Source organism: Pavona decussata, unplaced genomic scaffold (genome assembly GCF_977016875.1).
Source record: "Pavona decussata unplaced genomic scaffold, jaPavDecu1.1 SCAFFOLD_245, whole genome shotgun sequence".
Lineage (NCBI taxonomy): Eukaryota > Metazoa > Cnidaria > Anthozoa > Scleractinia > Agariciidae > Pavona > Pavona decussata.
In genome coordinates this window covers 773,731-800,049 of record NW_028145650.1, presented here as the reverse complement: position 1 = coordinate 800,049, position 26,319 = coordinate 773,731, and the positions used below count along the sequence as shown (strand labels likewise).

At 39.7% G+C, this 26,319-nt stretch overlaps 1 protein-coding gene across 1 annotated transcript; it reads left to right on the top strand.

The window, feature by feature from the left end:
• Window positions 1-26,227, top strand: LOC146457196 (eukaryotic translation initiation factor 3 subunit A-like). Its single transcript, XM_085092308.1, has 22 exons — window positions 1-156; window positions 1,304-1,634; window positions 6,733-6,896; window positions 7,157-7,215; window positions 7,672-7,812; window positions 8,463-8,671; window positions 8,925-9,096; window positions 10,202-10,399; window positions 10,881-10,997; window positions 13,348-13,440; window positions 14,729-14,821; window positions 15,444-15,581; window positions 16,636-16,845; window positions 17,976-18,080; window positions 19,106-19,219; window positions 19,463-19,585; window positions 19,674-19,827; window positions 20,916-21,155; window positions 21,941-22,156; window positions 23,804-23,902; window positions 24,082-24,819; window positions 25,388-26,227. Exons 1-22 carry the CDS (start codon window positions 108-110, stop codon window positions 25,477-25,479), a joined length of 3,855 nt encoding a protein of 1,284 aa, XP_084948434.1. The 5' UTR covers window positions 1-107; the 3' UTR covers window positions 25,480-26,227.
• The last annotated feature ends 92 nt before the right edge of the window (window positions 26,228-26,319 follow it).

The window sequence follows — 26,319 nt, the reverse complement described above, 5'->3', positions numbered from 1 at the left end:
CGCGCGTGTTATCCGCGAGCTTTGAATCGAGGCCGTATGACCACAAAGCCCTGCGGTCGGCCTTCTTCTTGGTGAATCGTGGAAGAGACGGCGTGGGAGATTTCACCATGCCGGTTTACTTTCAGCGGCCAGAAAATGCTCTTAAAAGAGCGAACGGTAAGAAATAGTACATGTCCCATAGAAGAGGCTTTTTCTCTATTAACTTTAACGTCGTCAGAAAGCTGAAAAAGGTTTTCGAACGAAACCTTTTGGTACATCAAAATTTGCCATTTTGCCGACCGATTCAATTCTGGTCGAAACATCTTTTAGATTTAAAGCTTACTCCGTTTGACCTTTTTTTTTAGTATATTTGTTGTTTTAATTGTTAGTGTTAGGTTTTTTGTTTAATAAGCTGTAATGGTAACACAAAATAGGCGATTTTCTCGTGGTCTTTCTTTCGAACTAAATCGTTACGTACGCACAGTACAGTGGTCAGATGAAGGATTTTAACCACGTGATTAACAGGTATTGGCCATTTTAAAAGTGATGATTTTATTTGATTTGGCTTCTTTTGAGGATATAAAAAACTGCTCGTTTAGAAATGTGTTTGAAAGTCGTTAAATTGTAGACAGGCTTGATGGCCATCATTCCATGCTAGTTGCATGGATTAAAAAAAACTAAAAGAAGAGGGCTACAGTTCTCGCCCGTGGGTACACATATTGTACGTAAAATAAATAAATTACTTTATTTAGTGTAGATGTATTTAGCGTAGGGCAGTGATTGGGGACACTTTCCGGATTGAATTGGAATTCAGAAATGTTGCTTTTTGAGGAGAGGGGAAAACTAGAATACACGGAGAAAAACCTCTCAGAGCAAGGACAAAAACCAACAACAAACTCAACCCACATATGATACCCAGTCGGGGAATCAAACCCTTTGGTGGGAGGCAAATGACATCCCCACACCCCTACAATATCCTTATTACTCTTAACTTTAGTTGAAAGCTAGAACATAATACTGGGCCATTTTTTTTGTATCATTGACATTAAATGAGAATGGCTACTTTGTTTTCAAATTGAAGAAAACCCATGACAACACAAAATCACGTCGCATGTTAAAAGTTCCTTGATTTGAAAAGTTGTACCTGTGCATGTACGGTATTCTTTACTCCCATTAATGATAAGGAAAAATTTCAACTGGGAGGCCAAAAAAAGTGGTTTTCAATGGATCTGATCAGATCTAAGGGTCATTAAATGTACTAGAATTCTCTTACATTATACTTGTAAGTACTGGAATTTTTTTAATATTTGTAATTTATTTTTAGAATTCATTGAAGTTGGAAAGAAAGAGCCAGCACTGGATGCATTATACGATGTTATAAAAAGCAAGAAACATCGTACATGGCAGAACAAAATCCATGAGCCTATTCTATTCAAGTACTTGGAGTTGTGTGTTGACCTCCGAAGAAGCCATGTAGCAAAGGAAGGATTATATCAGTACAAGCTGATTTGCCAGCAAGTTAACATTGTATCTCTTGAAGATGTTATTCGCTACTTCCTCAAGCTTGCTGAAGACCGCGCAGAAGCTGCCAGGCAAGAGTCTCGCGAGCAGGTTCCTACTGTGGAAGATTTGGATCAGATACAGACACCTGAAAGGTATTCCATCTGGTTTTCATTATATTTGTATAAATTATGAGGCATTTCTTCTTAGGATGTTTCTGATGGTCCATGAAAACATTAGGGAAATTAAGCAACAGCAATGGCGACAGCAAGCCAATAAAAACTTGACTTGAAATATATAGGTTCATTTTATTTTCGCTACTTCACGATTATTTCAACTCATCCAACTTGTACAAAAACAGTGAACTACCCAGGAAACAAATTGGTAGGCGTGGCATTGAAGTTAAAGTGCCACTACGATCAAAATTTTGCATCCCTTTTTTTCTTCAGCTTTGGAAAGTAGAAGTGATAAATACTAACCACGCCAAATTTTACATCGAAATTCCAACGGGAAGACCAGTTATTTTAAACGCGAAGTTCAGCTTCGCTGTGCCGCCATTACTCGAACGACAAATGGCCGTGAACTACATAGAGAGCTGGATCTAGTTGCACCGACAGCAATATGACGTCATACGCGCACAACAACATGGCCTGCTCTCGAATGTTCGATCTCGCTGAAAGAAGCCACTTCTTTTTATTTTAGTGGCTCAAGGGCCGTCTTTACAACGCACACGTATTGTGGGCAACCGAAAGAAACCTAACGGTGGTTGTTTGAACATTTATGGTTCTGAAATACGTCAAAAGGGGGTAATTTCTTCAGACAAATCGTCTTTTTGTACATCGCACCGAAGTACTAAAGTCTGTAAAGACATATCCTCTCGACGACTTCGACAGCTGCTTCGAGGGAAACTCAAACGCAAGGACTGCCATGCAATGCTACTGCCTCGATGTTTACTTTCCAAGGTAAAGCGAGGGACTAAGTGAAGCGATTAGGCCAAGGTAACTAATCGGAAATGAACTGTTTTCGTGAATGCGTGCAATGAAAGCAAGTGGCGCGGAGTGGTGGTGTGTATGTTTTGTTTATAGCTCATTGTAATGCTTTGTTTGTCCAGTGTTCATTACGTCTACTTCCTATAAGTGTCATGCTTTGGGAAAATAAAAGTGCATAGATACTCCATTTTATTCAAATAATAATAATAATTGCTTGTGGTATAATAAATATTGACAATCAACTGCCTCGAGTTTTTCGAATGCTCTCTTCGTACAAAGCACCCAACACATTTCTGAAAGACTTGTATGCCGACTGTAGAATACACAGCAAGGCGAGATTTTCGATCTGTATTAAATGAGCAATTGTAATTAAACTGATTGTGACATTGACATGAAAAATTAATCTCTATATATTGAAACAATCACAAGATATGTGAAAGTACAGGTCAGAAGAAATTTGCAGGCAACTTTCCAGCTGATGTGGACCTGCTGACACTCCAACTTGCAAAATTCTCTAATGTGGCTATCACTGATTACTGTGAGTCAAGAAGGTCTTGTAGCAATCCTATTTGGTCTGTGTTATTAACTAATTATAATACTATTATTGAGCAATTTTTTTAAATATCACTTGTAAATGTGCTTTGACTGCACCTTTGTGCAGACTTGCAGTGAATATTATGCTGAAAGTTATCTTGTGGGACAAGTCAAGATAATATCTACAATTTAAACCATATTAGTTTGTACTAAAGAGAACAAATGAACCAAACTGACAAAATTATGAGACAGTATTTTGTCCAATACTCTATTCTAAAGAGTGTGGAAAACTACCAGTGCTTGGTAAATTTCATCTTTGTGTTTGAATTATTAATTTTGTATTTGTGCCTTCTTTTGTTTTCTTGGCAAAGTCTGTTATATGGACAGCCAATTTTACAGCATTTTTTGTACAACATAATAAATTTCTAAAAAAAAGTATTGCACTGTTTTGGTATATACCAGAGACAGTGCAAAGGCGTCAACAAGGTCACCAAAGCACACCATGGTAAATAGGACTACCCGTGGTAAATAATGCCATAGTAAATCTCACTTAGCTTTTAGTTGAGATCTATCAACGACACTTCCTGAACCTTAAAATACTGGGATCTGTATTATTAGGGTTAGTTTAGGGAAGCATGAAGGCATTTTTCACAGTTACAGAAGATACCTTGTCCAGAAGAATGGGCCAGGATCTTACACTAAGGTTTACATTGTACATAATGTGCAAATTTATAAATGGAAGGGAGAGGAGGAGAACTACCAGCACATTTTTGCAATATTTAGCATTGATATCATATCAATATGACAAGTAGGTACTGGTAATGCAGACTGTGTGTGTGTGTGGTTTTTTTTAAAAGTTGCTGTCATGCCCATGTCATCAAGAACCACAATGCTGCAGGCATGGTGAGAGTAGACAGCAAGACTGGCCTCTGACTTCAAGGGTAAACTTATCTTTATACAGGGAAGGTTTTTGGCCAGTGGGATCATGGCATGCATTCTTGTGCTCTGAGTATTCTCATTGTTGTAATGGTTATCGGAGAGGGCCACAGCAAAAGGCATAACTTTAAATTTGATCTTAGAAACTGCCAACATAGCTGATAGGAGAGTCTTCAAAAAAAATATCCTGGATATAGGTCAGGCACATTAATATAAACAGTGAAGGGATTATGGAAATTGTTTACTGATTGCCAATTATTTTGTTGGCTTGTTCATTGTGAGGGAGATTTGCGTGTTATGTCATAACAGCAACAACAAAAACAAAACAACCCCCCCCCCCCCCCCAAAAAAAAAAAAAAAAAAATTAATAATAATAATAATAATAATAATAATAATAAAATGAAATAAAGTAAAATATGTGGTATTATTGGCATAAAAAATGGCTTTGATATTTAAAGCTGGCCCTGTTCTTAGTTCTGGTTATTTTCTGAAGGCCAAAGTAAAAACCCACAGATATCAACATCCAACATAAGAAAGCCAGGGCTATTTGACAGAAGAAAAAAGCTAAACAGAATAGAAAAACAACAAACACATAGTATAAGTATAACGCATGAAAATGTTTGTGGGGTCATGTAAGATAAAACTTACAAGATAGAAAAGAATTAAAATGAAGTTCATGTCGCTGAACAAAAACAAAAAATAAGCTGTGGTTTGTGTGAAAACTTAGGTTAAAGTAATAATTGGCTCTTAATTTAAAACACCAAAGAAAAAAGACATTTAATCTCATTTCTGGTAGAATCTCCAAGAATAATTAAGGTATATCTGTGGAAAGGATGGTCATTCTTTCATAACTATTATATTTCAATTTTATGTCTGTGAACATTGTATGATTTGTGGGAAAATACAATACTGTTACAGCACAGTGTTATGCTGGCTCTTCACACTCAACATGTAAAATGATTACAATTATAGTGTCAGTTTTAGATGAGATAAGAGGCTGGTTTGCTTGTTTCACTCAGATTCACACATCCTCATTGACCAAGGAACAAACATTATTAAAATAACAAATATGGATGAGATATGATGTAAGCCTACTAAGGTTTCCTCCTTAGCTGTCCTCCTAAACGTTCTTATTAATCTTTAGTTTTCCAGCCGCATTTGAAGGCTTTACAACAATTTATTGTTGAATGTTACATGGACTGTGGCTTTAAAATATTAGGCCCCTCATGATTACTTCATTTACTGCTTGAAAGTTGTTGTAGAATGAGGAAGGGATCTAACCAGGTAATACCTGGTAGATTACAGCCCTGTAGTATTGTATTATTGCAAATATTCTGTAGGTTACAGCTATAGCTACCCACTTTTCAACTGAAGTTAATTATACATCATTTTAGTTTTGTCAAAGCTTTATTGAACTATAAAAAAACCAGGATAATAGTTCTTTTTCTCTTGACTCATTATGCAGCTTTGATTGATACTTGCGAACACCATACACGCCACCAACATCAACATGTCTGGAGTTATCCATCCTAATCAATAATTTGTTGCTCAAGTGCTTCTGCGAATAGTGATTAGGTTCTGTTTACTAATCCCAAATAGAAAACATAACCAGAATATTAAATAACCATATGTCTACCTCCAATACAGTTGCTGAGTAAAAAATGCCGGAGTGAATTCGTTTCTTCTTCTGCTTTACATGTAAATCCCAGGCTTGAATGAGCTGTTCGCGTGTCTTCGAAGCGTATTCTTTGCAGTCATACGACTCCAAATCCACCGCCAAGGAAATTATAATCCAAGATATTCGATAAAATTGTCCTTTAGATCGCTTTTTATCAAACTGGATGGCGAATCTTACAAATAATCTTGCCTATTCACTTTAGGACTTTCGATTACTGAGGTTTACTGAGTTCTTGCAAGGAACGCACGATGTTCGATGCGCGTATGACGTCACGCAAAGATCTCATACAAGCAACCGCATTGTAGAATCACCACGGGCGTCACTTTGCCGTCGGAGTAATGGCGGACGGGTTTTCGATGGTTTTCGGCCACTTATTCCCAGGATCAGTAAGCTTGTATAAAGCTAATTAATAGCTATTTTTGCAATTTCGAACTCATTAAATGGATTGGAACACGAAAAGGGCGAAAATAGAAGTAAAAATTTTCGTCGTAGTGGCACTTTAAGAAAGAGAATGAAAAATTCACCATTTGTGCTCACGTTCTCAGGGGTTTCATTAAGTTTTGAAGTAGGGGGGCACCTATAGGAGAGTAGCTGGACAGAAAATTATGCTTGAAGTGAATTTCTTTATGTTCAGTTTGAAAGTAGGCAGGTACTGACTCTTGTGTGTCCTGGTACTGGTACCCGGGTCCTGCGTTCTCCAAAAACCCTTGAATTTGGTCATTTCACATTGTTGTTTTGCTGAAGACGCAAAGAAATGTACTGAAATTTAAAACACAGGTTGTAGGGAGATTGTCTTTCCTAATTAAAACTATTGTTTTGTGGCATTGCCATTGCCGTCACTGTCATCATTGCTTAAGTTCCCTATTTATGTATGTCTACTCTTGGACTGTGGAAACAGAAGAGAATACCCACCAGAACTCCAGCGGGTGCCAGGTCTTGCTGAAGCACTGGACACTCTGTCATAGACCAAGCCACTTGCAACTTCCAGACAACTTGTATTAAACAAACACCTGGGGGTGCTGCCACTGGTGTCCACATACAAAGGCTCATCTGTATTCACAGTGTTACATATTTGCATTATTTGAATTACTAAACTGTGCTGTGTTTCCATTTCAGCATATTGCTCGGTTTTGTCAGTGGAGAAGACACTCAGGATCGTACAGACAGGGTCATGTTGACACCCTGGGTCAAGTTTCTATGGGAGGCTTATCGCAATGTCTTAGAACTACTGCGAAATAATGTCCGAGTGGAGAAGCTCTACCATGACACCGCTCAGCAAGGTACAAGATCACTCTTAACCCTTTAAGCCCCAGTATTAATAGCATATTCTCCTTACTATCCAGTCCATAGTATTTCTCACAGTACAAGTAGGGAGGATAAGCTTAAAAATCAAAACATTTTAATTTCTGTTATAATCATTCCTTTATTCGCATGAACTGATTGTTTGCTCAACAGTAATACTATAACTTAGTTCAATTTGATTCTATTTGCGACTGCTGTTATTTGCACTGTTCTAACAAGGTGTAATCATACTTTTCAGCTTTCAAGTTTTGTTTGAAGTATTCTCGTCGGACAGAATTTCGCAAATTATGTGACAATGTAAGTATATTGTTGAGAACTTCTTGTACAGTTTTTTAGGCCATTTCCAAGTTGCTTTGAACCTCATGAAAGCAAGACGAAGAGCAAAAATTACTTTTGTTTTCATATGAATGGAAACTAATTTTCATAATAAAAACTATGCACTTAGCCTCGCTTTTATATGAGGTTCAAAGCAACTCGGAGATGGCCTATTGACCACCTAGTGAACAAAAATTTGATTGTAAGGTGTAATTTATGGGTGCAATCCACTTGATCTGAATGGATCAGTTTGGTCCAAATGGAGGAGTTAATAACTGCTGACTCCTTGCATAGCAAGATGCAAATAAACTTTAAATTCTCCCAAACTTCCTTGCATGTCTGCAGGTTATGTAAGCATGCATCTGATGCATGCCATTTCCATTTCCTTTATTTTATTGCTAACAGTGGATGCTCTTAAATCTGTTCTTAATTCATCAGTTGAGGAACCATTTGAACAATGCCATAAAGCATCAAGGGCAGCCTAACACAGTGAACCTAACCAATCCAGAAACTCTACAGCTACACCTGGAAACTCGGCTGGCTCAGTTGGAGAGTGCTATCAACATGGAACTCTGGCAGGTGGGTTCATGGTAATTAACAATATTATCCTGCAAAATCACGCGCCATACCTCTTGATACTTACGAGGCCATAGGCCATGTTGGCTAAAACCAGGGGACATTCCCCAAGATTGAGGAGGATAATGGTTTTATTATTTAACAGATCGATAACAAAGCACACTTGTACTGTAGAAAAGCTGGAGACGATCTCTATTCTGTTATTTCTTCCTGACAAACAAAATTACGTGTATTGCAGGATATCTGTTGACTACGGATATCTGACAAATAGTCCTTGCACCATGACCACATTTGAGCAGTGTTACAATGCATTGAATAATAATGTTGGATGTACCGTCAAGTCTTTCTTCACAGACACCTCTTAGTATAAGACAAACACTTCTCTAAAACAGACACTTCAAGTTAGTCCCTGCTATAAGATATTCGGTCACTGTGCTTAAAATTTAACTCTCTTCAAGACAGCTTTTTCTCTCAAATGGACAGTTGTTACTGATCCCAGTGATGTTCATTCTGGACAGAGTTGACTATTGTACTGGTTAAATTTGTTACAAACCAGTTTGATTTTTGTTCTCCTTTGTCACATATAATGCATTATGTCAATGCATCTGCAGAATCTACAATGCATAATACTGTATTTTATTATCTCACTACAGGAGGCATTTAAAGCTGTGGAAGATGTTTATGGACTCATGCAGCTCTCCAAGAGACCCCCAAAGCCACAAGTGATGGCCAACTATTATCAGAAAGTTGCTCTTGTCTTTTGGAAAGCTGAGAATTACTTATTCCATGCTTGTACTCTTCATCGGCTCTATGTTCTGTCCAGGGAACAGAAACGGACCATGACTGCAGAGGAACATCAAAAGTGAGAGGATTTTTGTGTTTAGAGTTATTGCACGTAACTTTGTGAGTGTGAGGTGTCTGGGATTCTACAACGGACCTATGAGTGTTTCCTGGCATAATTAGCGAAATCAAAATTTTCCTATTATAGACAACTAAAATATCACATGAGTGGTGAAGCACATGCACTTACAGTTGACTTAAATCCTGATTATGACCAAGCAGTGAAGAAACATTAGTCATGACTTTGATTTTGTTGTTGTTGTTTTTTTCTCAAGAATGGCGTCTCGTGTGCTGTTGGCAACTCTTGCTATTCCAATCCCTGTATCACTTAGCGAAACAGAGAAGCACCTGGAGTTGGATGAAAATGCAAGGGAGAAATCTCGCCGTTTAGCCAACCTATTGGGACTACAAAACATTCCCACTAGAGCATCACTCATTAATGACATGGTAAGAAGCTACTGACATGACGTGAAAGTGGAATCAATACCATTGTCACTGATTTTAGACTTGAATGATGTATTTAGGATGACCCTCTCCACTGTTGACTTCAAGTATTAGAAGAGAGAAGTTTATTGACGTTGTTTTATAGTATTCATATCAAGATACACTGTACTTCTTCTCAGTGATCATTGTCTTTATTCTTGGGACTTTATGATTGTTTGACTGATGACATTTTACATAGTTTTTATCTGGGACTAAAGAGGTCATTGTGCTAGAAGAGTTAACATTTTCATTTCTCTAACATTTTGTTAAGTGTCCCTAACCATTTCCTGCTACTTGTACATACACCCTCGTATATACACCTGTATGGAGAGAGGTAGATGACCATATCTACTTGAACCCCCCCCCCCCCCCCCCCAAATAAACAGCCTCTTCAGGGGCAACCTGCACCGTTTGCAATGTCTTACATGGTTGGTGGACAGGGCAAAAGAAGGAAGAACAGAACAATGCCCCCAACCTAAAATGTAATGCAGCTGCAGATTATCAGGGTCCAGTGAAAATAGAGTTTTTGAAAGGGGCAGGTCTACTGCCTCTTCACAGCAATCAAAAGAGAAATAAATTTCCCAGAGCATTGGGATGGACATGTTTGTCTCATCCATTCAGGAATGTAAGGGATAAATCAATTTCTAAATCTTAACAGACCTTTTTGACTTTGTTGAACATTTGAATGGATGCACCTTTTCAGTTTTTTAGTTTGCAATAAAATTCCCAGGTTTATTGAAGTAAATACAGTTCTGTGGGATACAGTAACTCACCTACCTGTATGAACTACTCAAGAAGGTAGGCAATGTTATGAACTACCAACCTTGAAAATGAAAGTCATACAAAACCATCCCCTTCATGTGCCTTACTTGGTATGTAGCAAAACAGGAATAGGAGACCTTGCTATTTAAGATGTTGGCAAAAGTTTATGTACAAAGGGTCAGGTAGTCAACTGTAGGTAGCAAAACTGTCAATCTGCAAACATGTTTTTAGGGATTGCTACACCTTTAGATCATTGCACCTTGACATGTTCTGACAACTTATTGTTACGTTTGCCTTATAACCACAGCTGAAGATGAATGTTCAGCAACATATTATGCCACAGCTGCAAGATCTGTATCAGCACCTGGAGAGAGAGTTTGCTCCCCTGCGGCTATGCATTGAGGTCAATACAATCTTGGAGTTCTTGCAGAAGAATGAAGAGTTGGAGCTATCGCAGTACATTAAGCCAGTGCAAGAGATGTCTATTGTGCGTCTCCTCAAACAGGTGAGCCAATGCTTTAGGTTTTCAATCTTCTGTCGTGGTAGTTTGGTACGCAGTAGCAAGCTTCTCAAACTTTATGTACATATTACATTCTAGGTAATATTTTCACCAACTATTTGACCACCCGTGTCCAGAATTGAAGGCCTCTGTGGCTAATTTGTCACAATTTTGTCAAGTTGTATGGACTGTAAAGTGGGTGAAAAACCAAGTTGATGGATTTGACAATGTTAGTGAATACATATGTCACACATTTGGCCATTCTGGTGAAATTTATCAAATTTCCAGGACTGTAAGAACAGCCAAAACAACAACAAATTTGGCAAATTCAGCAAACATTTTGTACAATGTAAACTAGGCATAAAGCCAAATTGATGGCTTTGATGATTTTGACAAAATATTTGGGACTGACTTGCCAGTCAGGCAACTCCAATTGGGCTGCCAGAGGGTTATCTCCATGTGTATAAGCTTGCATTTCTTGTTATAGGTATCTCAAGTGTACCAGACACTGGAGTTTTCACGACTGTTGACCCTAGTGCCGTTTGCTACAGAATTCCAGTTAGAGAGAGCAATTGTGGATGTTGCCCTTGCAAATGAGTTGCAGGTACAGTTAAAATTAACTTACTTGTGGCTAAACATAACACGGGCCAGCAGTAAACTAAAAGATTTTACTCACAGACACGAAAGTTAGGAGCATCTTCACACCTCAAAATTTCACCCTTTGTCGTCGTCATCACCTGCAGCATTGTTTTTAAGACACTAAACATGCAAGAACCTTCACTCATACTTGAAAGTTTGAACCTTCTTGTACAACATGACAAACAGTCTAACCATAGGAAAGTACTGCTCAGTAGCTTTAATTGATTATGATTACATGGTTACATGTATTCATCGAAATTTTGCTAGCAGACTAAAACGTTAAGATCAAATCGGCTATAATGGCTGGCAGCTACAGTGAAGTTGTACCATACTTTCGGTTTGAAAACTGCATGACGCACAACAGGCATTAGAAACTTTCTTTAGTTCGTGGGTGGGCACCTTAATTCTGAAGCCAGCTTTTCAAAACTCAGCGACAGTCCTGTTACCTGAAGTGTGACTTTGGTTTTAGACAGCTAGTTGTAGATGCTGTTGATGGAATGTAACAAAGTTAACAACAAGGTGTGGCTTGTACTTGTCCTGTAGACAGTGGTATTTGTATGCATTGGTGCATGCTTGGACAGAACACTTCCTCAGTGTACTAGCATGTTTTAGTATGGTGGTTCATCAGAGTTTCTGAACATAGTCTTGATAATTTCTGGCACAATTTTGGTCTGTTTTTCATCATCCCCCCCCCCCCCCCCCTCTTCTACCCCTTTGTCAAGTGTTAGCTTATTAGAGTGATGATGGATGCCTGGTACGTTTGCATGAGGACTCATAGTTGGGTTGCAGGAAGTGTCAACTGTGGTGTGGTGTACTCTTTAGAGTCCAGTTGGCCACAGTAGAGGCCCTTGGATATTCTGGACAGGGATCCTTCTTCCATACAGCATGATTTAGCTGTTACATTTATTGGGTTTCGCAATCTCTCATACTGTTAGTTTGGTGCTTAAGAGAACAGGACAATAAACAAACCAACAGAAACAATGCCCATTGCCCTAAAAGCACTATCAGATGCTGCACTGAGGGGGAAGAGGGGAATAAAAGTTGTTGGCTTTCAAAGAGTTGCAGTACTGCTGGTTGTACTCATAAAAGAAGTTCAGTTCCTCCAGAGGAAACTAATTTTTGTGTCTACGGCTTCTAGAGAAGCGTAGACACTATGTCATCGGGTTGAGTGAAAGAGTGAAAGAGTGAAAGAGTGAAAGAGTGTAAGCGTGTAAATGCCACAGGAATCCCAAATGGAATACTATCGAAAGCCGACGCTAATCCTCGACTGACTGAGATCGAAGCGATTGTATTTGCGGATCAGGACAATGGCGACAATACGGTAAATGATGTTTTCCGATGTTGATTTGCTTTTTACAAATAGTTTAAGTGATGATTTGAACCAGAATTCTGTAACTTCTGTAATTTTCATGGCAAACATGCCCGAATTTACTGCGAGTGATCGCTTTGAACAAACACGGAGTATCTTCAAATTTTACATGCGTGTTTGCACGCACGCAAAAAAACTGAAAGTTTTTTGCCTCTAATAGCAAATGCATCGTTTATTTCAATAAAATGTTTTTTTTGGAAAGCTTTTTGTTGATTTTTGTGTCTTTGTCAATTCATATATGCGTTTGAGAAGCGACAAATGCGTAAGGACAATTTGCATAAGCGGATGAAATTTGACATGCCAAAGGTCTTCATCAACATGCCATGAATTTTGCGTTCACGTGTGTTTTTCGGCAAATGATTAATAGGTAACCATATTATTTTACGTCAGAAAACATTTGTTTAATCATTCCAACTTAATATGCAGTTAATTTTGGAAGCCAACGATATTTATTTATCTACTGCGCATTTTATTCAGTTTAAACCGCTCTGGAAAAAAGTTAATTTATGCGAAAACTATGGAAACACGCCATTCATAAGTTCAGTATAGATTAATTAATAATTTCTGTTGCATTTTATGCCTACATTTCAGATTAGAACTTTGCTTTCAGTACTTTATGTTTAGAACTTTGCTGCATTGCTTTCAGTACAAAGTTGTGGTTCAGGTTGTAAGATTATATAATATATTGTTTATGTTAGAATAAAGTTACAGTTCTCTTCATACAAAATGTTTGTGGTAAACGATACCAGCTTAATCTCTTCTCACCAGTATTCTGTGCAACATTTTTACAACCATTTTTTTTTATCTCTATCCTATTTCCACTCCTCCCTCTTCGTTTTTATTTCAGTCTTATTTCCCTTTTCTTCAATTCTTTTATATCACATTTCTATACCAGTACTGCAGTAGACACATGCAGTCTGAGACTGCCTATTTTTTTGTTTGTCAGGTGCGTATTGACCACAAAACAAAGGCAATAAGTTTTGGACTTGACCTGCATGTGGCCCACAAAGAGGAGGTTCCAGAAGGTCCTTATCTACAGGTATGGTCACCTTAGAAATTCTCACCACTAGTGTGCAGTAAAGTTTGGTTTCAGTAAAACCTAATTTTTCAAGGTCAGGGAAAAGTCAGGGAATTTTGCATCAAGTCAGGAAATGTCTAAATCCCAACCCAAAGTCTGAATGGGCAGGGAATTTTATTTTTGGCTAGCTGCAAGGGTGATAGAAAGAGTTTCCTAGTTGGCAAAAGTAATGTCATTCCAAAAACTATTTGCAAAGGAGTTGATTTCTGAGGCTTCATTCCTGGATTTATTGCCAAAAGATTTGTCTTTAGTGGTCAGTGAAAATTGGTTTGTGGTCAGTGAATAATCAGGGAAATTTTTTTTGTGCTGATGAGTGGCAACCTTACTTCTTTTCATTACTGTCCATGTTGGACTAACACACAGTAAAAGATACTAGTGCATAATTAAACAATTACGTGTACATGTATTCAGTTAACATTTTCAGAAGGTCTACGTGACAAGACAACAAGTTGATGTTCACATTTATCAATAAATTTATCAAACTCAGCTATGCCTCACCCCAGAAGAAATAAATGACAGAGGCAAATGTGTATGATATTTTCACCCAACCAATAGCATTGACAACTGTTACAGCTAAACTGCAAAGATTTACAGCTACCCATACTACCTGAACAGCCTTGTTACACAAGCTAGAGACTTTAAAATCCATGAACATTGTGGACATGAATTCTATACTTTTTAGTGCTTTGAGTTGTACTGATGTGTCCACCATGTGTTATAAATAAAGTTGTGTTATCACCATCTACGCTTAAAGTTCCAGTTGTTCAAAGGGCAGATAACTTTATCCAGTGGATAAGTCACTATCCAGCGGTGCAAATGTACTCCAAACAACACTTTTGGCAAGTTTTCCACACAATCCCATACCTAAATTAGACAACCCTTCTACTCTATATGCAAATAAATTTACTATAGGAATAAAGGGAAATTCTTGCACACATTTATATGCCACATAGCGACCTATCAGGTGGATAAAATTATCCGCTTTTGAACAACCGGGACCTGAGCTACATGTAAGTAAACCCCACTAACAAGTAGAATTTTGTGTATAAATGAAAACAATAAGTTGTTGGCTTGCTGTAAATGATGACAACATTGACACCACAGTCTTGTCCAAGCATCCACCATTGCGATGAGGATAAGATTCAACCACCCATAGGCTGATCAACAGCAAGTTTGCATTTGTCGGTTTGAATGCTATGCAAGAAGCAGTTGCACAGTCTTCATTGTTTTCTTCTCTGTTTTGTTACAGTCAATGCCATCTGAGCGGCTCAGAAATCAGCTGACACTGATGTCTACAGCATTGCACAAGGCAATTACTAAGATTACCCCCGAGACCATCAAGGTAAATAATGTTGATGCTTGGTCAGAATTGATAATACTGAGGTTTCTTGGACACTTGCTCCAGTTATGATGATCTCAAGGGATGATTTACAAACATCTAAAGTGCACTGGTGTGGTGAACATATACTACCCTTAAAACTGTGAATATATAAAATAATGCTTGGTTTATTCTAAAATACTAATATGCAAATCCTAAAAGCTAATATAATGTAATAATAAGGGAATGAAAACTTTACAATCATTTCATCTTATTAAAATCTATACAATGAACCATTATGATAGAAAGATCTCTTAGTAACTTGATAACCAAAAAACGGGACTGGCATTTGCCCAGATGTCTACTAGAACTGTGATGTTTTAACTCCATCTGACCATTTCAAACTCTGACACTATTTCTCTTGGTTCCAGTAGCAATAATTTTAAACTAATGACACTATGTATTTATGCTGCAAATGATGATTCTCTCCTACTTCACTGTCCTAGCATCCACCATACGTTGAGGAGAATTCGTAACCACCCATAGTCTGATGCAGTTTCATCCAGTTATCATTATCCTCTGATTTTATTTTTCTCTCTGATGAACATTGTTTGTTTTGGGTTTTTTTTTCTCTTGGTATTTACAGCAAAAATGTAACGAAGAACAGCAGAGGATTGTTCAAAACTACCTGCGTTCCTCCAAGAAGGAGCACAGACAGATGCTGGAAAGGAAGGCTGTGATTGAAGCACGCAAAGAATATTTGGAGTCTCTCCATGTTAAAAGGGCAAGTATTTTGCTACTGTCTTCATGGGTCACTCATCTGTTTTCTAATGGTGATGATGATGATGATGATGATTATGATAACATAATTGTCAGCCTGACATAGCAGTAAAAGAACCACTAAATGGAGACACTATTTGCATGTAATATCATGCCTAGTTAAAACGCTAAAATGAATTTACAGTGCTACAGTACTAAAATAACTACCTTACTGCACCATATAAATAAGTATTATACCTCTGTTGAGCAACCACAACATACAGTTCATACAGCGGGTGTAGTCCAGCATGCAATCCAGATCCAGCTTTCGGGTGTTGTTCTAAAAAGATGATAACTTGGATAGATCCCTCGTATTTCTTTTTTTCCCCTATCACCACATTACTACCCCACCTCCCCTCCCCTTTCATGTACTCATTCTTTTTCTGCATTAAACACCAATTTCTTTTAGAGTCAAACCCTGTTATTACGGACACCATCGGGACCAGACAAAGTGTCTGTATTATGGAGTGTCCTTATTAAGCAGGTTGATTTTAAGGAAAATGTGTGGAGTGGGACCAAGAAAACTGTTCATAATAACAAGCCTCTGTATGAAGGCGGAGTTCGTAAAGCGAGTTCCGCTGTTTTAGTGTTTTGCTTCACAGACTGGTTGGCTGGTTGTAGTTACGTTTGTATTGATTTGCTAGAGTGATTACTTTTGGTTTTAGTTTTCTGACACTCAAGTGAACACTGCTCTAATATTGAAATATAGACAACTCAGTAAACATTATGTTTGCCGGGCAGTCACTAAAATTTTTGAGCTTCAAATCAGTAACATCAGACTTGGGCAAGCCCAATTAATTGGTATGTGTAACGTAGCCTGAAGCAGTCCAAGAAAGTAATATTACTGTAAAATAATGTAATATTTTAGTGTCTTGATGGTAAAGTGAAGCTAATAGGTTGTTCACCTACAGCTGTGTCCATTCCTTCCATTAATTTACTTCTGATTATGATTGTAGCTGGAAATCTTTAATCACTGTTGGAGCAAACAAGTTAGTGACATTCAATTTGTTTGGTTTTAGGAACAACGAGAGCAGAAAATGTTACAGTTACAACAGAAGGAGAGTTTACAGGCTGAAAAGAAACGCCTTGACGAAGAGAGACAGAAGCGGGAGGTGATGCGTCGCAAGCAAGAGCTTCAGGAGATAGAAAAGAAACAGGCTATGGACAAGATTGCTGCGCTCAAGAAAACATCTGTTGGTGCCAAGGCATTGAAGGACCTCACTGAAGAGGTGATGTGTTGCTGTACTTTTTTGCTGTTTATGAGTTTGGCTATACTCATGCTATAGTTTGCCCACAGGACCAGAGCGTATTATGGTTTAAGTACAATGCAGCATGAACCTACTGTCAGTCACTACCTACCCTACCAATATTTAAACTCATTGACAAGATGAGCTTGGTATCACAGGCCATGAATAGCAATGATCCACAAAGATCAGCAAAGCAAAGCAAAGCTGAGCTGAGATATGCAACCACATGTAAGCCCCTGCAAACCCAGAGGCCACCCTGCACAAGCCTGCCTGCCTGAGGCTCAACCGCTGACCCGCTAGCATTGTCTCGAGGTTAACTTTGCCTAACTTATAATTTAGTTACATTAAATTCTCAGAAGACAATGGGATCATTTGCTATAAAATAAGACGACACCGATCTTACCGGTATTTGTTGTTTGTGTGATTTTAATTACTCATATGGAATCAAATTTGTAAATAGGTAGCTTTCTGTTATTGTGCTGTCCATTTTTATTGACTACGTTCAACAATTTTAACTTTGATTATCAGTGACTGTTATTGATTGGTAGAAATGTTTTCTTGTAAATAGCTGTACTGTAAGTGTAGGTTTTTGTGAAATTTTTCTTGTGAAATTAGACAATTGCCGATAGTTTAAGGTCCCAAAAAGAATCTTAGAAACTTATCCCCCCCCCCCCCCCCAAAGAAAACAATGTTGAAGTTGATAAACTGTACAAGATTTTCGAGACGTGTTTGACTCCTGACTATTAACGTTGTTTAGGGGGAGGGAGGGATTAATTTTCATGTTTTAAAGTAAAAAAGCCCAAGTGTTACGAACGTTTTGGTCAGGATTGTAATAAAGGTGAAGGCTCTACTCAGTCCAGTGGAATAAAACAACCACGTGCTACCAACTGATTAGAGCCAGTAATGGCTTCTGCCACAGGAAGTAACTCAGAGAATCACTGCATGTACTTCCACTTTGCAGCATTATTAATTGTTTTTAAGTTTTCCAAATGGTTTGCAGTCTGGGTGTACAGAGACAATTTGAATAATAGCTTCTTATCTAAGGAAACAAGAAAGCATGATGCAGAGACCATGCTTATATCGCCAACTTTTTTTGTGTGTTTTATATACAGGAAATCGAAGCCATGGATGCAGATGATATCTTGGCCAGACAAGTTGAACAACTTGACAAAGAGAAAAGAGAACTGCAGATAAGGCTCAAGACCCAAGAGAAAAAGGTGAGATGGCCATCTAATTCTTGAACTCCTAACTGCTGTACCGTGGTTGTCTTTAAGCTTTGGAGACTTTGGTTCCTTGAGAAAAGTGGCTGGTTGTTGACTAAGGAAAGCATTTAATGGCTGTTGTCTTGAGTTTCATTCACTTTCAGACTTTGAATAGCTGGTCACATCATTTAGGCTGGCAGTAGCAGCTGCTTGCTGGCTGTTAATGATAGCCTAGCCTCTTATGCAGACCTTCTTTGGCTCGTCAAGAGGAGTATGTGACACAGGAGGAGTGCGTGACGTGAAGAGCCAAAGAATGTCTGCAGAGGAGGCTAATGATAGCCCTTCTTTCTCAAATGTTGCTAAAAAGTAATCAAAGGCTCCTGTGAGCCAACTCGTGAATGCAGATGACACCTCAGTATATTGAAACTCAACACCACCTTGAAAGCTAAAAGAAATTATATCTCTGCCCGATTTTAAACGAAAAATAACCATTCTTGTACTAAAATGATTGTAAACTTATTCCCTACACATTGAATAAGGTTTTCTAATGCGCCGATTAGAAAATTTTCACCTTTTTTTTTTTTTATTCAAAGTTCATGCCGACACTTCATTAATTGAATTTGGACACCGCACTTTGTGGAAAAACGAAAAACTTATAACTCTGCTCAGGTTTAACAAAAAATCTCCATTCTTGTATTGAATAAGATTATTCTGATATGCCGTGAAATAATTTTTTTTTTCACTAATTGAACTTACGACTCCAGACTTTCAGAAAAATTGAAAAAACTTGTAACTTTGCACAGATTTATCGAAAAATTTTTTATTCTTGCACCAATGATCATCAAATTATTCTCTACAGATTGAATAAGATTATTCTGATGCGCGCATTCACGAGTTAAAATGAACCTCTTACCTTCTTTCTGGGTTTAGATTCTTCCTTTATTTTATTGTTTTTTGTTTTTGTTTTTGTTTTTTATCAGTAATAAAAATTAAATAAACTGGTGGCATTTAATCTTACGCTGTTTTCTTTTATTGCCTAGATGGATTACTTGGCAAGAGCCATGCGTGTGGAAGAGATTCCTCTTTTGAACAAACAATACGAGGAACATCTTGTACTGGATAAACAATTTTGGGAAGAAGAAGAAGAGGAGAGGGTAACAATTATACACTTTTTGCCATTAAATTTTGTTGGTGTTGAATCACAGGGAAACAGCTAAAAAAAAAAATTAGTTACTAGAATGGTACAAATGAATGTTGTGTCGCTAGTTGTATTGGATTTTACTCTAGAGTCTATTTATTATTTAATCAGTACTCTGTTTAAACTAGCTTCTTATTAGCTAAATCAGATGCTCCTGTATAAATAAATAAATAGTTCTTGTATTGTTTTCATGTGGCAGATTAATAAAGCTGTTTCAGAACACAAGAAGTTGGTGGAAACCTGTGGCAGACTGCAACGCATGCTTCCCGACAAAGATGCTTTTGTTGACAATCTCACCAAGGCTCGCCAAGCAGCTCACGAGGTAAGAACAGTGCAAATAGCCTTTGTAAACGCGCGTATAAACTGCAAAAAAACTTACAAGGTACTTGGCTGTTAAATTTTTTTTCCAGGAGAAATTGAAGGAATTCCAAAAGCGTTTAGATGAAGCTCGGAAGAAGCGCATGGAAGAACGACGCCGAGAGCGCATTTTGGAGAGGAAGGTGCAACGAAGGATAGAAAAGGAGGAAAGAGAAAGAAAAGAAAGGGAGGAAAAGGAGAAGAGAGGTACGAAATGAAGACTAGCTTTGGCTCTCTACTTTATAGAGTAGTTCCAGTCTTGCAATCAACAGCGGAACAATATTTAAATGCAACTTAAATGCTCCGTCATGCACAGAGCACAGAGAAGGGCCACAATTCCGACTAAATTAACGGAAAATTGCAACACAAATCGAGTTTGTGGATTTTTTAAAATGCATTAACATGACCGACCAAAGCGTCATGAGATATTATTGCTTGCCTTCGACCGCAGCTGTTGAAAGATTATCTGCAAGACAAAAGCCGCATACACCAGTGACTGCAGGCGTATCACCAATAGCTAACGGTTAAAGTAATCTTTCTTTTCTTTCGGCATTTCGTGCCTCGTTTCAAAGCTTCGCTTTCCGACGTTGTCGTTCGGGGGATGATCGTTTCCTCGCAGGCGACCATTGGCATGATCTTCCAACGGACGCGTAATAAGATCAACTTTATGTATTTGAATTGATAAACTTGATTTGCGGTGCATTATCTTGGTTAATTTAGCGGGAATTATCGTTAGAGTCCTCTGCGCCCGGTGATCATGCTGACTTCTTAAATCATAAGATCAAGGTTGCGTTCGATTGACCGTATTCTGGAAATGTAAGAATAAGCGAAGTAGCTGTTAGATTTCTATTTTAAATAAATTTGGGAAGACATTTCTGCAAACTTTCGCTGGCACGTGATAATTTAAGAGCGATTTTGTATTCCAGTAACTCCAAAAACCTCTTTGAGGGATTTCTTCAAATGATTGTACAGTACCGCTTCCGTGAAATTTATCCGACATTTCGCTTATTGTCTTCGAAGGTGAAAACAAAGCGAACAATAGCCTATTCAAACCCAATCGCGTCCTGCGCTTCACTGCGGCTTAAGTCGACCGGAAAAAACCTAGGCTAAACCGGGGTTTTCGTTGCGGTTAGACGGGGTTTTGCCGAGGTGAAACCGCATCACAAAACCGCGGCTCGACCGAGGCAAAATCGCGGCAAGTGGTCCAATAGTTTCAGGCGGTACTGTATGTAGTCCTATTCCGGAATAGCGTCAATCGAACGCATCCTGAATGGTATGTTTTATTATTTTTTCAGAGCGTGAAGAGGCGGAAGAGGCTGCGCGAAAGGAGAAAGAGAAGAAGGATCAAGAGTACCAGGAGAAAATAGCCAAACTTGATGAGATGGAGCGGAAACGGAAAGAGAGAGAGAAGGAAATAGAGGAGAGGGAGAGTGCTTCACGTGCTAGAGATCGCGGAACCGATGGACCAGGGTACCGTGACGGTGACAGGGACAGGTGGGGACCACCACCCCGCAGAGAAATGAGGGATGAGAGAGGTGAGAGCTCACTTATTTCGGCACTCTTGAAACACTTATAAGAAAGCCATATGGAATATTGTTATGTTACTGACGGGGACAAATGCTGATGGGAACTAACCCATAGAGGCATGAGGGATGAGAATGGTGGTTGCCAATCAAAAGCTCTCTTTTCACTGGACCCTTATAACCTGCAGCTGCATTGATTTTAGGCTTGGGAGCATTGTTCTGTTGTTCGTTTATTTCTCCTCTCCACCAACCATGTAAAACGTCGCAAACAGTGGAGGTCGCCCCTCACGTTTTGGTACTGAGCTTTTGAAACCGTGATAAGATTGCTTCGTAGGACATTGTTATGCCAGTAATAGGGGCATTCTGGGGACACCCCACAGAGACATGAGGAATGAGAAACGGAGAGCTTACCTGTTTTAGCGCTCAACTCTTGAAACCTCCGATAAGTGCCTTCTGTGTTATCGTTATTCTAGCGTTAGGAACAGGGCCATTTAATGGAGGGAGCAAGTCCCACAGAAATGAGACGCAACAAAACTTGAGAGCTTACTTTTACTGTGCTTTACGGGACTTACTTATGCAGTATAGCATTATCATCAACCGTGTGGCATCCAATTATCTGCCAGAGTTTGGTTTCCAGAAAACAACCATCGGGCTGATCACGCAGCGCGCCGTTTTTGTCTGGACGGAAAGTTTGTCTACGGACAATGCAAAAAAAAAACAAAAAAAAAAAAGAAAAGAAAATGGCTATTATGATGAGGATCCAATATTTGATTACTCAAGTTCCATGTCTGTTTCAGAATGGAGAGATGAGCCCAGGGGTGGTCCCCCAATGAGACGTGATGACCGTGACAGATCGGGAGGATGGCGCCGTGACGAACCGCCCCGTGAGCGTGACCAGGAGTCTGATATGCCGCCGCGTGATCGCGAGTCTGGTGGTGGATGGCGGCGCGGTGGTGGCGATGATTTTCGGGATGATCGTGCCCGCGATGATCGCTCACGTGACGCACCACCAGGTTAGTCACTCTTATTTCCAAAACGACTCGAGTTGAATTCGGGAGAAAAATGCAAAAATTATCATGGAACTTCACGATGGCATTATTTTGATTGGCTACGCTTTAAGTAGCTTCCCACGCAGTCGTTTTTAGGGGACTCGAATTACCTTCTCCCCACAAACGCCTGCTTACCCAAGCGCCACATTCCTTTCCGCCGCTTAGCCAATCACAGCGAACCTTCTAAAATCTGGAAGGTTGACCTTGACCTCAGAACGCCTCTCGCGGTCTCGAACAGTAAAAACATCACGGCAGAGACAGAACTTTACCGAGCTTTGAGTATTGTGTGCCCTACGTTCAAAATTTCTAGTTTAAATGTCTATCAACGGACTGCAATCAAAGAATTAGAATTCGTGACGGGAAATAGCGATATTTTCGTCAATTTGCCGAATGGTTACGCAAAGTCGCTTTAATATTTAATGCTTTGCCTTCAATCTTGTCGACCTTGTCGGTGTGGAGGAAACCGAAATATTACCCGATTGTTTTTATGTCGGTAAACTTTAAAGATTTTGCAGTAGAAACTCGCTTTATTATTGCAATTTGTTCGGGAGAATGTACGACATTAGCTGACATTTTCCACAAGGACCACAAGTTGATCGGCTCTTTGTCGTTTAACTTTCCGTTTAATAGTCTTCAATGGACTGATAACTACTGCAGATCTTCCCTTGAATCGAGTTAGTCTCTCGAAGCACTTCGTCCAAACGAACAAATCTGCTCCAGAGTAACGTAGAGTAGCGTAAGAGGTGATATCTTCATCCACTGTCAACTCGATCAGGCGGGAAAGATCGACTACACTTTCCCGAAGATTTTGACTCTTCCAACAGTTAACGGTGTCAAAACGTCGCACAAGAAGCGCTTTTATTCACACTCGATATTTGTTTTGACGTTTCAGCCATAACCAGCCATTCCAGAAGTGAAAAAATATAAGTACATTCTAACTTAACTCCCGCGTCTCTCAAGACTGTACCAGGGACTGTACAAAGCTCGCGGGAAACGGAAGCGGCCGTTGTAACCAGGAATTTGATTCGATATCATTGGACAATGCCTCGATGGTGATTGGCTAGGGTGCTTGGGGAGTAAAACAATGGGAAAGGAATGTGGCGCTTGGGTAAGCAGGCGTTTGTGGGGAGGAGGCAATACGAGTCCCCTAAAAACGACTGCGTGGGAGGCTACGCTTTAAGATGATGCCCACAGACTGCTTTCTCGCTCTCATCACACCCCCTCCCCCCTCCTTCTTCCCCACCAACTAGTCCCTTATAAGCGTCCTTACTTCAACTCCAAAATCTTAAATGAAGCAAGTGTCCCAAGTGGTAAATTGAAATAATTATAACGGTAATCAATGAATACAAGAGGACCACACGCTTTGGCGGTTTGACGTGCTGATTGTTCTGTTGTGTTGTTTTCATGGTTTAATTGGTCATATGGATTACTGTTTTGGTTCTTCGACTCTCGATTGAAAGACCACACTGCAACTATTACGCTTAGAATAGGTTATATCAAGGTATTTGCACAGAACAAATTGTCGATAGGAGTCGGCAGGGCTGCCCTCAATTAAGGCAAAAAAAAAAAAAGCCGTCAAATACAAAACGTTTACTCAACTTTATTCCACAGGTGGAGCCTGGAGACGAGATGAGCGTGACAGAGAAGGGCCTCGTGACGAGGGATTTTCCTGGAGGAGGACTGGTGACAGAGATGGACCCCCAAGACGCGGTAAGCGAAGAGCTTTTGGGGTTACGATTCTCAAAATATATTCTGAATTTTTCCTTTAAAAACACTTTGACAGTGAGACAACACATAAACAAAACAACAACAACAAAAAAACAAAACAAAACAGCGCTTTCATTATCCATGACCAGGTGCTAAATTTCGTATTTCTTTGGTTTCTTAAGATATGGACCGTGGCAGAATGGAGGAGCGTGGTAGAATGGATGATCGTGGAAGACTGGGTGATCGTGGTAGAATGGATGATCGTGGTAGAATGGATGATCGTGGAAGAATGGATGACCGTGGTAGAATGGATGATCGTGGACAAATGGACGACCGTGGAAGAATGGATGATCGCAGAATGGACGATCGTAGAATGGATGATCGTAGAATGGACGATCGTGGACGGATGGATGATAGAAGAATGGATGATCGTGGAAGAATGGATGATCGTGGTGGTGGTGGTTGGAGGAGAGACGACCGAGATCGTCCTCCGCAAGGCGCATGGCGTGACCGTGATCGTGATCGTGATCGTGACGAACGTGACCGTCCTCCACAAAGCTCTTGGCGGGGAAGTGGTCGTGATGATCGTGGGCGTGACGACCGTGACAGGCCAAGTGGTTGGGGAAGGCGTGACCGGGATGAGCGTGACCGTCCGCCAGGAGAAGGGTGGCGCGGTGGAGATCGTGATCGCGGAGATCGGGAACGCGAGGATCGTTACCGTGGAGACCGCGATGGTGATCGCTTTAGAGGTGAGCGTGATCGTGACGATCGTTACCGCGATGACCGTGATCGCTCTGGCTGGAGGAGTGAGCGAGCAGACGATCGTGGCGGTGATCGTGAGCGTGATGGATGGAGAAAAGGAGGGGACGAGCCAGGCCGTGACCAGTGGAGGCGGGAACCCCCACCTGCACGCACTGAAGGTTTGTTGTTTGGCTTAAAGCGTACGGCACACGTAGCCGTCGCCATTACAGAAAAGCAAGGCGGGAGGGGAGGGTGGAGGGTGGGATAAAAAGTATAGTGTACTGTTCTACATTCGTAGCGAAACCAGTGTTTGGGGACTGTTACAAAAACTGAATTTTTTTTAATATAGGGTCTATTTACTAGTAATAATCAAAGACTGGGGAGTGCGTTTGATGTCACCAAGCTCTCTCTCCTTTGTCAAGTTGGTGATGATGTCATCAGCCCCTGCAAAGTCTGTGGGTATACCAGATACGCGTCCCAAGATCCATTCATTCAATCAACGTTGTTGTCATATACAACCTCGACTCCAATCTGTATTAGAAGTGCGTTCTTTCTACGTTGAATGCAGTTAAATACTTGATTTAATGGACATCCTTTGCCCTAGCTTTCAGGGCGAATGTAGATTTCTTTCTTTGCTTAGATAACGACTGTCTCCCTGTTTCGGAAAGGTGTCCGGCACTAGGTTCTCCGTAATGTTACTTAATTTCGGCATCTTATTCCAGGTTCCTCTTTTGCTTTGTATTGCAGGGAAATCCTGGTCTGCTTCCCGCCGTGGTCGGGAGCGACCCCCCGCGGAGCAATCTGATCCGGATGGTTGGACCACAGTTCAGTACAAATAAATACTTCACACTACCCTGGCAAGGAACAAAATTGATCGCTTGAAATTACCCTGGCAAGGACCTGAAAAAAGGACTCCACAATTCGATAGAAAGTGACTTGTCAACGCTGTCTATGGAAATGATATAAAGCGTAAAGTTTTGCGCTTGAAATTCCAAGTACTGGTCCGTGATTCGGAGGCTGAAATATCGTTCTACTATTCTATTGGGGCGTGAGCTGTGTCTTTCAGTGACATCTCAAGACATCTATGTTATTAAGCTGCCCGGTGCAAACCCCCACCACCCCCACACTGTGGGGTTATCTGGAGTAAATATATCCTTGCTGATAATATTTGTACAAGTGCCTCAAACGTGAACAACGAATATCCCGAAGGAAGACTGTTCTATTGCGTTAATCTGAAGTCGTTCACACCTGAAAAAATACGCTAAACATTTTATCTGCCATCAAATTGGCTTTTTGAAAGTTTCATATTTTACACTAAAATTTCTGGGCTTCGTGAGAAAAGGGCCTCTAAAATCTCTTCAACGCCAACTTCTAGAATAAACCCTGTATTTTGGAAACTTAGAATTCCTTGAAGACACCAAATTTATTTTGGTTGTTCAAAAGTCATTTTTCTCTTGCTCTTCAAGCAGTACGAAATTTAAATTGTTAAATGATGATCTTCCTCAATTTGCATTATTAGCATATTAATATCTAGCCGGGGTAGGTGATAGTAAATCAAATTTGTTGCCAATAAATGATGTGTTCAAAGCGTGTTGAACTTTTTTGTTGCTCTAAACCAAAGGAGCTTTGTATTCACATGCGTTTGGAGTTTGCCCCCTGTAAAGTTGAAAATAGTACAA